The sequence below is a fragment of the Rhinatrema bivittatum genome, chromosome 5, assembly GCF_901001135.1.
Source record: "Rhinatrema bivittatum chromosome 5, aRhiBiv1.1, whole genome shotgun sequence".
NCBI lineage: Eukaryota > Metazoa > Chordata > Amphibia > Gymnophiona > Rhinatrematidae > Rhinatrema > Rhinatrema bivittatum.
In genome coordinates, this window is record NC_042619.1 from 341033675 (window position 1) to 341047992 (window position 14318).

General features: G+C 38.7%; 1 protein-coding gene across 1 annotated transcript in view; it reads right to left on the bottom strand.

Moving 5' to 3' along the window:
- Positions 1-14318, bottom strand: part of LOC115092958 (E3 ubiquitin-protein ligase HERC2-like) — a 2733734-nt gene that overhangs the window by 1870032 nt on the left and 849384 nt on the right. The window contains 3 exon segments of the mRNA XM_029604466.1: positions 9851-10042; positions 10386-10537; positions 10648-10784. Coding sequence (XP_029460326.1) covers positions 9851-10042; positions 10386-10537; positions 10648-10784 — 481 coding nt within the window.

Genomic DNA, 14318 nt, shown 5'->3' on the forward strand with positions numbered 1-14318 from the left:
GGGTATAACCAATGACTTTTAGGAGTGGTGCAAATTAGGGCAGGAACAGCAGATCCCATGTTGACAATACATATTAACAAACAACCGTATACTTTTCTATTGGATTCAGGGGCAACCAAATCTGTGATCACCAGACTTCCCGAGGGAATTGCATTGTCAGATGAAACTATTTGTACTATAGGATTTAAAATGAACAGAAAAAGCTAGTACAGAGAACAGAAAAAAACTAGTGTGCAGTTAGAAGGAAAAGAAGTGATAAGTCAGTTTTTGTATGCTCCAGATTATCCAGTAAATGTGTTAGGAAGGGATTTGTTACAAGCCTTAGAAATAGAACTCTCATTTGCACCAAACTCCTCAGCACTACATTTAGCTAGACAGTTTGTCAATCTAACACACAGACAGGAACAATTCCCTAATGTGCCTGAGTCAGTGTGGGCTACTGAGAAAGATCCATATGGTAAGGTGCAGAGTATAGACTCTGTGGAAATCCAATTGAAAGCAGGTTATATGGGCCCTAAGCATAGTCAGTACCCTTTATCTCGAGAAGTACAAGAAGGAATTAAGCCAGAAATCGCATCTCTTCTTAAACATGGGATAATAGAGCCTAGTGGGTTACCATTCAATACCCCTTTGTTCCCAGTTCTGAAACCTTCTGGGAAATGGAGATTAGTGCAAGACTTATGCGCACTTAACGAAATGGTAGTGGTAGAATATCCTAATGTTACAAATCCAGCTACTATTTTACAAACTGAACCATTAGGGAAATGGTACACTGTTTTAGATTTGGCAAATGCATATTCTGTGTGCCTCTTGCTTGGCAAAGTAGGGAGTTAACTGCTTTCCAATACGATAAGCAGAGTTATCAGTGGGCTAGATTACCGCAAGGGTATGTAGAAAGTCCTTCTATTTTTTCTAAAATCTTGTCTAAAGATCTTCAGGTAGTACGTAATCAACTTCCAGTGGGTGTGTCTCTGATCCAGTACGTGGATGACTTGTTAGTTTCAGCATCTACACGTTCTGCATGCATGAAAGCAACTGAAATGCTTTTGCATACATTAGCACAGGCAGGATATAAAGTGAATTCTGACAAAGCACAAATCTGTCAGTTACAAGTTTCATTTCTAGGACTGAATCTAGGTATAGAGGGTAAGAGCATTGGTTGTGCACTACACGAACAAGTGTCAGAATTGGCAATTCCTCAAACAGTGAAACAGTTAAGAGGTTTGTTAGGTCTGTTGAATTTCTGTAGATTGTAGATTCCAGCTTTTAGTACCAAAAGCAAGTCACTGAGACGACATCTTAAAGGCAGCCCAGCTAGTGATGATAAATTGAGTTTAACTGAACAAGATCTGGAAATATTGCAGGACTTAGTGCAGTCAGTATTAAATGCTCCTAGTTTGGCTCTTGTTGATTTAAATTGTGCAGTTGATTTGTGGGTGTATCATGGTTCTGAAGGGTGGACAGCAGCTGCGTCTCAGCATGATAACATAACTCCCATTGCTTATTTTTCTGGCACCTTCGGGGTAGTAGAACAAGGATTTTCTGACTGTGAGCTAGGTATTGTAGCTTGCGCTGATGCTATTTGTAAATTGCAGTCACATGTGCCAGGTATTCCAATTATATTACATACTTCTCATGCAGTTAAAACACTTATGGGAGATACCCATATTTCTTTTACTGCTTCCAGGCTTGGGAAATATTCAGCCATGTTATTCACTTCTACAGTGTTACATAGGACTATAACAAATGTATCCAAATTTAATTTTCTCCAGGACCTTCTAGAGGGAGCGGTTGTGCTTCCACATACTTGTGGAATCACTGCACTGCCCTTACCTGATAAAGTTGTTTTATCTAATGAACCCCTAGTTGAAGGAGATTTTTGGTTTACAGATGGGTCCTGTACAAAAGCAAGCCCAGGGTTTGCTGCTATTCAATACTACTCAGATGATCAAGTTCTCAGATGTGAGCAGTTTTCCTTACCAATGGAATTGTCTGCACAAGGAGCAGAACTGTGTGCAGTTTCATGGGTACTGCTGCATTGTGCGGAAGTGCCTTTGACTATTTTTACAGATTCACATTATATATTTTCATCTATTAATGAGCATTTGAGAAAGTGGAATAGGAGAGGATTTATTTCTGCTTCTGGAGAACCTCTTTCACATGTGCAGTTATGGGAATTAATTTTATCACGCCTACAGGAAAGAGGAGAGAAAGGATTATTAACAGCTATATGTTGGGTGAAAGCCCATCATGCTGTTGATACGTGGATCAATAGAGGGAATGCATTGGCAGATTATGCAGCACAAGAGGTTGCTCAGACAACTTGTCAGCTAGCAGTAAAGGAATTAGTACAGACTAGAGCACAAAGGGAAACAGGATTACTAACAGTGCAGCAATTGCAGGAATCAGCAACAGCTGAAGAGAGAGTGAAGTGGAAAGCTGCAGGTTGTAGATTTACTAAGAATGTAGGCTGGGTGCATCCAGCAGGAACTTTGTGTTGTGCTTTGAATGTTTTAAATCTGAATTTACACGAAGCTCATTGGCCTCTACATAACAGTTCCAATACAATGTATATTAATTTGTCTCAAAATATATGGGCTCCAAATTTACAGAGACTTTGTTCGCAATTTGTGACCAGATGTCCAATATGTGCTACTGCAAATCCCCGTAGAGGTGCAGTGACCCCTAGTGGACATATTCCAAAACCACAGGGACCTTATTTAGAATGGCATTGTGATTATACTGATATGATCCAATCCTGTTCTGGCTATCGCTATTTACTTATGTGTGTCTGTCCATACACTCAATGGCTGGAAGCCATACCCTGTAAAGCAGAAACAGGTACTTGTATGGCAAAAGCATTACTGACCCACATTATACCCAGATTTGGGGTACCAGTGAAAATAGTGACAGATAATTTATCACATTTTAGAAATGAATTAATGCATGCATTAACATCAGATCATATGCCGTCATGTATCTGTATACAGACCTACGTCCAATGGTTTGGCAGAGAGAATGAATGGGATTCTTAAAACAAAATTAAGACAACTGATGTTGGCTTATGAGCAAACTTGGCTTACTGCCTTACCAGCTGCTCTGATGGCACTTAGAATGAGCCCAGTGAGATATATAGGACTCACTCCTTTTGAGCTGTGTATGGGCAGAGCTATGAATTTACCTCAACAAGTTGAGTATCAGAAACATGCTAAGGTACCAGATAACCTGTTTGTTTTTCTTAAAAATGTGCAGGTCACAAGTCAACAAATACATGCTGCTAAAGCTAAGCAATCCAAAGTGCTAGAACCTTCGAGAGTGTATGCAGTAGGAGATCTAGTCTATCGCCGCAACTTTACCCACAGAACTTGGAAAGATCCGGTGTACACTGGACCATACAGAATAACAACGTTAACTCTTACAGCTGCTCGCTTAGATGCTGACACTACCTTCACACATTTAGCTGACTTGAGGCTGTGTCCAAGCACAGATGCTACTTGCTGAGACTTTACTTTTTTGTATCTGCTTCTGCAGCCTCACGGGCTTGAACTGACTTTATTTTATTTTGTAGGATTCTTAGGAGTATCTAAGGACCTTTTTGTTCTTTAAAGGACTGATCTTTGAACAATTGAAGTATCATTTACTAGATGTATGTTTTCTTTCTTTATTATATTTTAACTAGAAAAGTTACTGAGTTTGCTAATCATTATTTTTGTTTTCTTTATTGGTAATAGTTTTTAGAAATCATGTATCTATTTGTCTTTTCTTTACTCTTCTCTCTTCCTTTCTCTTTTACTCTTCTTTCCCCTGACCTTTTGCTTAATTTCTCTTTACCCACACATACACCTTTTTCTACCAATATGTGGTATCAATTAATGTATAAACATTCTATTACATCGTACCCCAACACTCCTTGTATTGCTTGTTCCCAACATTTCCATGCCACTCAAATGGCAGGTTTTGTTCTTACAATACCATTATCTCTTTCAAATGTTTCTTGCTATTATCATGCTCTTGCCTGTCCAATTGCTGGCACTCCAGCAGAAGTCTCTTCTCTTATTTCTTCTTCTGCTGCTTGTTTTTATGGTAATCAGACCTTTGGACCTCCTTATTCTGTTCCCCCTGCTTCCAATTCTAATCAACATACTAAATTTGGTTTTTCCCCTTCTACTATGCTTTCCTTGTGGAATGCATCTGTTCTTAATGAGACCTCCCCCCTCCTTGTCCTCAGCATTTACTCTGTAAGCTTAGTTATCTTACTTATTTGTGTAGAGAAAAAGAAAAATGGACTATTTGTGGAGCTTCTGAAGCACCTACACTGTGTGTTTCTCCTATTCCTATACTGCCTTCACCGACCTGTACCTTTGCTCATTTTGGTTCTGTTGTCAATACCTGGCCACCTCCTTTTTCAGGCCCTTTGTTTCATACTGTGCTTACCCATTTCCCCTTTTGTTTTTCACAAAATGGTACTGGACCTTTCTTAGGTATCTCTTCTTGTGATACTGTCTATCATGCTATGTATCTAGAATTTGGTTCACAGCCTCTCATGGATGTTTTCTGGCAATGTGGTATTTCTGTCTATCCGTTTCTTCCACTCCGATGGCGTGGTACTTGTGCTATGGTGATTTTAGCTGCTCCTGTGTTTATTTCTTCCCTTTCTATATTTTCACCCTCTGTCTTTTCAAACCATGTACGTCGTTCTGCTTATCTTACTCCAACTGATGTACCTGATGAATTTAAACTGTTTAGCCGAACTGAACTATGTTTTGCTTCTTGGCTGAAGCCTGGTGTCCAAGCTGCTGCAAATGCCAAATGGATTCAGACTATCCGTTATCAGTTTATGCAGTTCGTTAATTTAACTACTGCTGGTCTCAATGCTATCAATACTGAGCTTAGAGCAACTGCAAATACTGCTCAATAGAATCGTCTAGCCTTAGATTCTATTCTTGCTTCTAAGGGTGGAGTCTGTGTTATCATTGGCACTGCATGTTGTACCTATATTCCCACTGCAGCTTTCGAACATAACATGTCATATTGTGGGATGATAGGGAGATTATTTCTTTGATTTCCTTATTTGAATTAATATTGTATTTGATATAGTGGATTTAACTAGTAAATCAGCTAAAACTTACTAATGAATCAGAAAGGCTGAAGATTTGCAGTCTCTGCATTTGCTCAGAGATATTGGATGTTGGAAGATTGACAACAACTTTTGGAGTGAGTTAAAATAGCCTACATTTGGAGTCTGTCTATCAACCATGGCTGAAGCCATAGATAGTCGTTGCTGTAGTCACTGATTGGTTGGTCAGAAATAACCCCAAAAGAACAACTGTTTCTATATAGAATAGCCATGCTAATAAGTGATTCTTAGTTGGCTGGGGCTATTCTGGCACAAAACCATATATGACACAGAGAACTTGGTTATTCTGGTACAAAACCATATTTGAGGAAAAGAGCTTCAATTTGTGACCAATCAGAAAAGAACATTTGTCCTGGATTTCACTTGGGAAAGCATAAAACAGGGTACATTATCATCATCGCTTTGGAGACAAGCAGAGAGACGCATGCCCAGAAGCAAGAACCAATGTCAGGAAATATTTCTTCACGGAGAGAGTGGTGGATGCCTGGAATGCCCTTCCGGAGGAAGTGGTGAAGTCCAAAACTGTGAAGGACTTCAAAGGGGCGTGGGATAAACACTGTGGATCCATGAAGTCTAGAGGAAGTGTATAAAGAGGAGGCAGCAAAACACTGCACGGAGCGGCAGTAGCCACAGAGGCATTCACGGAGTGGGATGCCAGTGGCCAGTGGTTGGTGTTCCACCTTCACGGAGCGGAAGGATGGAGGCCTGCCATCTCCATATTAAAAAAAAAAACCAAAACAGGGGTGGGCAAGAGTATGTATAATTAACGAAGAGTTCATAAGCTATAGGTACTACCAATTATTAGGCTTATTCAATATTTGTTGATAGATGTGGCTTTCAATGCATACTTCACTTTCAATACATATCCAACATAGCTCTCTGCTTCAACAGCAGGGGAGAAGAAAAACTAATACTTCACGCATACCCAAGCTTTGCTCTCTGCTTCAACGGCAGGGGAGAAGTAAAACTAATAGTACACGCATATCCAGCATAGCTCTCTGCTACAATGGCAGGGGAGAAGAAAAACAACCAATAAGGGCTGAATAACATAATCTGGGTAAAACAAATAACCAAGGGTGTAGCTTGCTTATTGTGGCGGTTACTACCCCTAACTAATCAAGCTTGATATTTCACTTGGATGCAGATCCATCAATGCTCTCTGCATTAATGGTGGGTGAGAAAGGGAAATAGAACCAAAGGTTACTAGGAGCCAAGAGAAACAGATAAGTATAAGAAAAAAAGAAGTGTGAGGCTTGCTGGGCAGACTGGATGGGCCGATTGGTCTTCTTCTGCCGTCATTTCTATGTTTCTATATTTCTATGTATCAATAGCCTGGTCAGCTACAACTGACATCGTAAGTATTTGATACAATATTAATCAAGTATAGAAATCTGGGGAATACTCTGCATTTATTTATTATCTCTGAAAAGATTCCAAGAAAGAGATAATAGGATAAGGAATTATATACTTTATTGTATATTCTAAGTGTGTATTAAAGAAACATTAAAAATGATATAGCAAATCAAATTTTACCAATTTGCTTATTAAAAATTATTGATAAATTGGTGTCTGTGAATTATTCCTTATGAAACTAAAACAGTTACAATATATTTTCCAACACCTTCGAAATCTATCTCATGTTATGTATGCACAAGGTGGTGTAAATTCTGCTACTGACTCATGGCTTGACTCTATATTTTCATGGCTTCCTTCAATTTCTTAGCTGCGTAAGTTACTATTTTCTGTATTCGCTATCTTCTTTATACTGATTTTTAGCTGTTGTTGTTTTCAATGTTCTTTTTCTCTTCTATCATATATTCGTACTCCTTCTTCTCTGTTACACCTATCTACTTCTATCCCTGGTTCTCTGTTTCATACAGAGAACCAGGGATAGTTTCAGAGACTTTCACCCATTATTAACAGTGCAACATGAGTTTCAGAGACTCACCCATTATGAACAGTGCAACAAGAATATGGATACTTTCTTCTTTAATGATTTTTTAGTTCTCGCCTATCTTTATGCTAGTTATACTAGTATGTGATTTAATATTATGTGATTTGTAGCATACAGACTGTTTTCTATTAGGAATAAATCTTTTTTTTTAGACTATTAGTTTAAATATGGTATTTCTTCCTTATGCAATGTAATCTCTAGTTTAAGACTAAAGTTTTGATATTATTATTACACTTTCAGTTTAACTATAGAACTGGATGATTTCTATTGTAATTCAGTTTTAATGTTATTGTTTGATTAACTAGTGAATGCCTATGCTTATATGAGTATCACTTAAACTCATTAGGAATTTAGAGGGACACACACAACTGTGCTTTACACCTGATAAATACCAAGGTTAGTTGTTAGGACACACTTTTTAGGCCCCTTTGTTATGGCCCATCGTCGCGGACCTGCTGGTGTGCCATTCTTGCCATTGAAGGTGGCACAAGAGGGAAATGATATATGAACAGCCTAATATGGAGCCTAATGCTAAGACTATTGCTCACTCAGTTCCCAGAATCCTTCAGGATGTGGCCTGCTTGCAATGTTGGTCATAGAGAAAACTTTTAATTGACCTCAGATCCAAGAATTTGGAAGATATCTGGTATACTTTTAGGCTCTGCAAAGCCTATACTTAAAGGTCATGAGGTTATCAATGGCAGATGGCTGAGGCTGCATTCTTGGCTTATCTGGCTCCAAGAGACTCCAACTGAAATCAGAGTTTCTCCCTGCCCCCTGGAGATGAAATGATTGATCTACTGACAGGACAAAAGAAATTCAGAAGAAGTGGCGGCACACATCTGGCAAAAGCAAGGCTAGAACAAAGGGACCTTAATGTGGGTGGGGAGTTCTCAGGTTAAAGAAGTTTAGTTTATTTCACTGTCATATTGCGTTAAGTGATCCTCGTCACAGGCATTCTGTGTATGGTTTAAACCTATATAATAAGCTTTTACAAGATACTGGGAGAGACAGGCTGCAGTGCTTTCCCCTGCGTTGAAGGTCTGACTGTGTCTCCCAAGGATATGCAATAATAGATTTATCTTTGCTTTTACTAAATTCCTTGTGATATCCTTGTGTGTCCTGTAGCAGAGAAGTGCCGTTTACACAGTCAGGTAACATATACAGCAACAGAGAGTAGGATTAAAAGGTCTGTTTTCACAGTGAAAAAAGGTAAACAGTGGAGTTTCTCAGGGATCTGTATGTGGACTGGTGCTTTTTAATATATTTATAAATGATCTGGAAAGGGGTATAATGAGAGAGGTGATCAAATTTGCAGATGACAATTATGCAGAGTAATTAAATCTCAAGCGGATTGTTCTGAATTGCAATAGGACCTTGTAAGACTGGAAGATTGGGCTTCCTAATGACAGATTAAATTTAAGGTGGACAAGTGCAAAGTGATGCATATAGGGAAAAATAACCTTACACAATGTTAGGTTCTATCTTAGGAGTTACTACCCAGGAAAGAGATCTAGGCATCAGTGGATAATATATTGAAATTCTCGGTTCAGTGTGCTGTGGCGATCAAAAAAGAAAACGGAATGTTAGGAATTATTAGGAAGGGAAAGGCAAATAAAAGGATGGATGTTATAATGCCTCTATATCGCTCCATGGTGAAACCACATCTTGAAAACTGTGTGTAATTCTGGTCACCGCATACCAAAAAAGTTATAGTTGCACTGGAAAAAGTGCAGAGAAGGGTAACCAAAATGATAAGAAGCATGGAACAGCTGCCCTATGAGGAAAGGCTAAGGAAGTTAGGGCTGTTCCGTTTGGAGAAGAGACGACTGAGGAGGGGATATGATAGAGGTCTACAAAATCAGAAAAGGACTTGAACAAGTTAATGTAAATCAGTTATTTATTTTCTCAATAATAATTTACTCTCTCAGATAACAGAAGGACCAGGAGACATTCCATGAGTTAGCAAGTAGCTCATTTAAAACAAATTTAAGAAAATTCTTTTTCACTCAGTGCATAGTTAAGCTCTGGAATTCATTGCCAGAGGATGTGGTTACAGCTGTTAGTGTAACTGGATTTAAAAAAGGTTTGGTAAATTCATAGAGGAAAAATCCATAAACTGCTATTAATAAGCAACAGTAGCTCATGATTTATTTAATGTTTGGCAACTTGCCAGGCACTTGTGACTTGGATTGGCCACTGTTGGAAACAGGATACTGGGTTTGATGGACCCTTGGTCTGACCCAGTAAGGCATATCTTATGTTCCTATGCTCTATTAGTAAAAATGTTTTTTTTTTTGTTTTTTTTAATCATTTTTTAATTTACCACTATGCCTGATTGTCTAGCATTTTATTGGTTGGCCTAGGAATGAAAAATTATACTCTTTGATATATGTGAAGAATGCATTAAAAAAAACAATGATATTAACTGTAAACATAAAGTTAAGAAATTAGCAATGGATATGGGGCTCGGAGATAGGGGCAGAGCTTGGTTACCTAATAGAAATTCTGCCGACTCTGACCCCTACACAATTAGGGCACTTCATTTTCACAAATTCATATAAGACACAGTTTTATGAGGTCACACGCTGTTAATGAATCAAACTGAATTATACAATATTCAGTATCTTACAGATATATATCTGGCACTTAAGCATTATTGTTCCTCTTAAAATACAACAGAGGTGAACAGTTAATGTAAAGCTACTTTTTTTTTTCTTTTTTACACAAGACAAAAAGCCTAACAAGGATTTTTCTACCTATTAGCCGGAGGGTTGTTTGGGTCAATGCCAGCATTCCAGAGTTCAGGAGGAGATTAAGACTGTTTGCTCCATGTTGTAAGGTCAGCATATTCAGCATCACTATAAGGAAACGTGCTTGCGGGATAGTGCCCAGGCTTGGTCCTGCAGGATTCTCATTGGTAATGGTTTGCAAAGGAACAGGCTGGATACCTAGATATGAATTAGAACATACTCAACAAATAAAAGGTCCAATCGCAAAATATATACAATAAAAATCTTTTGATGTCTTGTTTACTGATAAAAATTACATTTATCCTTAATAGATCCCAAAGCACATTAGGTAATAGCCAGATAGTGACATATGACTGGACAAATCCCATTAAAGAGGAGGAGAAGAGAAGGAAAAAAAATGAACAAACTCAATATTGATATCCATAAATACAAGCATCTAAAGAGATAAAATCTAAACTTTATTTTCATAGCTTATGTGCTGTTAACAATTAAGTCATTTCCTAATAAATATTTGTAGATCTTCTATGTCCTAAAAACTCACCTAGTTCTTTGAATATGCTACTAGCATCCAGCAAAATCCTTCGAATATTATTAATAGCCCATGCATACAGTTTTCCAAATGTCACTTCCAGTAGCATTCGGTTATATGGAGCAATCAAGTCAACATCTTTTACACAGTCTGTAAGGGGGTCACTAACAAAAGAAAAATATACCAAGTAGATTATATGATCAGTTGAACAACAACAACAAAAAAGCTACATTTAATACATTTCTAAAACCAAGACAAAAAATAAACTATTTACCCTAAATAAATTCCTTCAGGAACAAGTCTTTGCCAGCCACAAAACATGGCATACTGTACAGATGGAAGCAAAAAACTTTTTATTGCCAGTTTTAGCATTGTGTCTATTCCTTCCAGGCGAACCTCTGCTCTTTCCAACTGCAAAAATATAAATTACAAGACATGAAGCAGTAACCTCAAACAAAATATTTCTTTTTCTGCACTGTTTATGCTTTATTTCTAAGTTATCTATGCAAGCAATAAAGATCAGCCATATATTTCAACAAGTTACTAGTAGTATCTATATATGACACAAATTTTTATTGAACTTTCCTAAAACACAAAATTCAAAACCTATTTTTTTAAAGTTCATATTTTGTTCAATGTTTTCATATAATGCAATTAAGTACACAAAACTGCAAATTGCATAAAAAGTACTTAAAACCAAAACTCGCTTACTTTACAAAAAATTATTACACTGGTCTACATTTGAAAAAATGTTTTCTGCTAACCTAATAATTTTTGCTGATTTTACCCAAATGAAAGGTGCTGATTCCAAATATGAAGTCAAAAAGTATGTAATACATCAAATTTTTTCACAAATAAATGTTTGATTAAAGATTATAAAGTCGAATACCAAGAGTAATAAGAACTTCTTAAGAAGCGATAGCACGTAATATATTTGTTTCATGCAAAAACCGAGTCTATCTTCGAACCAACAGGCCGATACAGTAAAGCGCGGCCGCAGTTACCCCGTTTCTAACCCGCTGTGTACTCACAATTTTGCCACGTAAGTCTAACCCGCGATTCACTATCTGTTTTTACTGATCCTTACCGCTTCTTTAGCTCAATGCGTATCCCTTTCCGCCCGCGGCATGTATATGTATGTAAACGATCCGATTAGCTATTCCCTCCCATACAGTAAAGTGTGCCCCGACTATCGCCTTTTTAGCCTATTTTGCCGAGTCTTTAACCTACTAATTTATTTATTTATTTTTAATTTTTATATACCGAAATTCCTGTATGAAATACAAATCAATCCAATTTACATGGAACGGCTAATCACCCGGGGTTTAAATAACTGCCCAAGGCTTTTACATAAAACGGTTAAATTTACCGCCTACCCTGACCCTGAAGTAGAAGGGCGGCGAGAGAGAGCGGCTTCAGCAGCCCTGCCGGCGAAGATGAATACGTGCACGCCTGTAGGTCCAATACTCAAGGCAGCAAAGGCGCATGCGCACACGCCGTGACCTCTGACGTCCAGCCAGTCACGGCGTGTATGCATGCGCCTTCGCTGCCTTGAGCGTCCATATTGGACCTACAGGCGTACACGTATTCACTTTAGCCAGCGGGGCTGCTGAAGCCGCTCTCTCTCGACGCCCTTCTACTGCTGCTGCTGGGGGGTTGCGCTGTATAGCGCCTATACAGTAAAATGGATTGCGCTTCATGGATGTGCTTTGGACGCGGGTTGGACGCGGCTTGCATTTGCATGCCATTTAAATACAGTATCGAGCGGTAGGTGATCCGAACTGTGTGTGCGGCAAACGCGGGTGCGCCGGGCACTAACGCACTTCTTTCTACCGCCCCTTACTGTATCAGCCGCAAGAGAGCAATAGTTGTGTAAATTTTAATTGTTAGGGAGAAATTTTCTCTTTTTGGATGCTCTGGAATAGTTATGATCAGGGTTGTCATGCTGTAAACACCAGCAGTAGTCTGCCATCATGTTTGTGTTCCATCTGCCTTGATATAGAAACATAGAAATGACAGAAGACGACTAAACGGTCCATCCAGTCTGCCCAGCAAGCTTTCACACTTGTTTTTCTCATACTTTTCTGTTACTCTTGTCCCTTTAAATAATTTTTTTGGTTCTATTCCCCTTCCACCCTCGCCATCGTAGATAGAAGTGCTGGAGCTGCATTTAAGTGAAGTATCCAGCTAATTGGTTTGGGGTAGTAACCGCCGTAATAAACAAGCTACTCCCACACTTGTTTACCAGCATGTGCAATTCAGTCCTTGTTGGTTGTCTGAATATAAATCCTCTTCTTCATCCCCCCCCCCCTGCCGTTGAAGCAGTGAGCTGCACTGGATATGTATTCTAAGTGAAGGATCAGGCTTGATTTGGGGTAGTAAACGCCGAAACAAGCAAGCTACAACCATGCTTATTTGTTTTACCCAGACTATATAATTCAGTCCTTGTTGGTAGATGTCTGAATATAAAACATCTTTTCTTCATTCCCCCTGCCGTTGAAACCTAGAGCTATGCTGGATATGCATTTAAAGTGAAGTATCAGGCATTTTTGGTTTGGGGTAGTAGCCGCCGTAACAAGCAAACTACTCCCCTGCTTTTATGTGCATGCAAATCCTTTTTTCCACATTTCCTCTTGCCGATGCATAGAGCAATGTTGGAGTCGCATTAACCGTGTGTATGTTTATTGAATAAGGATATTCATCTCCAGGTAGTAGCCATCATTCCTGCAAGCCACCCCCATGCCTCTTCTCTTCATTCACTTCCTCTAGAATTTATTGATCCACAGTATTTATCCCACGCCCCTTTGAAATCCTTCACAGTTTTGGTCTTCACCACTTCCTCTGGAAGGGCGTTCCAGGCATTCACCACCCTCTCCGTGAAGAAATACTTCCTGACATTGGTTCTGAGTCTTCCTCCCTGGAGTTTTAAATAGTGACCCCTGGTTCTGATTTTTTTGCAACGGAAAAGGTTTGTCATTGTCTTTGAATCATTAAAATCTTTCAAGTATCTGAAAGTCTGTATCATATCACCCCTGCTCCTCCTTTCCTCCAGGGTGTACATATTTAGATTCTTCAATCTCTCCTCATAAGTCATTTGATGAAGACCCTCCACCTTTTTGGTTGCCCTTCTCTGGACCATCTGGATATCTATGTTCCATAGTCTTGATGTCTTGGTGGAAGTGTTCTCCTTGTTCTTTACTCATAGCTCCAAGATTTGAGGGGAAGTAGTTCAGGTGGCTATCAATGAAATGCAATTTGGGTGTTGTAAAACAGCCAGAAATGTAACAGAATATATCAGGATCATTCCGGCACCATCCACAAACTATCTGAGTGTTGGATGACATATTCAACAAAAACAGATTTAACAGAGTTAAATTTGCTGTGAGTTCTAAGCTTCTTGAACGACTGAATGCTGCCGACGGTTTTCACGCTGCTTATATAGCCATAAAATGCCGACGTCAGCAGTTTTAAACTGTTTAATAAGCAATCTTCCTATTGTTTATACCAATTGCGTATTCAGCATGTCTTTCTGCACATTATCTTTTTGCGTATTCAGCATATCTAAATAATAATTTATTTATTTATTTATTTAGATGGTTTTATATACCGACAACCGTTGTTGCTATAAGAGTTTATGAATAGACAGCGTTTTGCGGAAAAACCGGACGTGATTGGAGGAAACAGATATGATTTTTGGATTCAGCACACTAAACTACATAAAGATCACATTATCTTGTAGTCAGCAAAATTGTTGTAGACCAGTGTTATCACTCAGCAAGATTCTATTCATATGTTACAAGCAAGCCATTTGAAGAGCCTACCAACACTAAACACATAAGAAACATTCATACCCACTCAACGAACACAACCCTTTTTTACCCATCTTTAAAAGTTACCACTACTATGAAACAGAGTAACTATCCTTTACGAAGGTGTTAGCTTTTG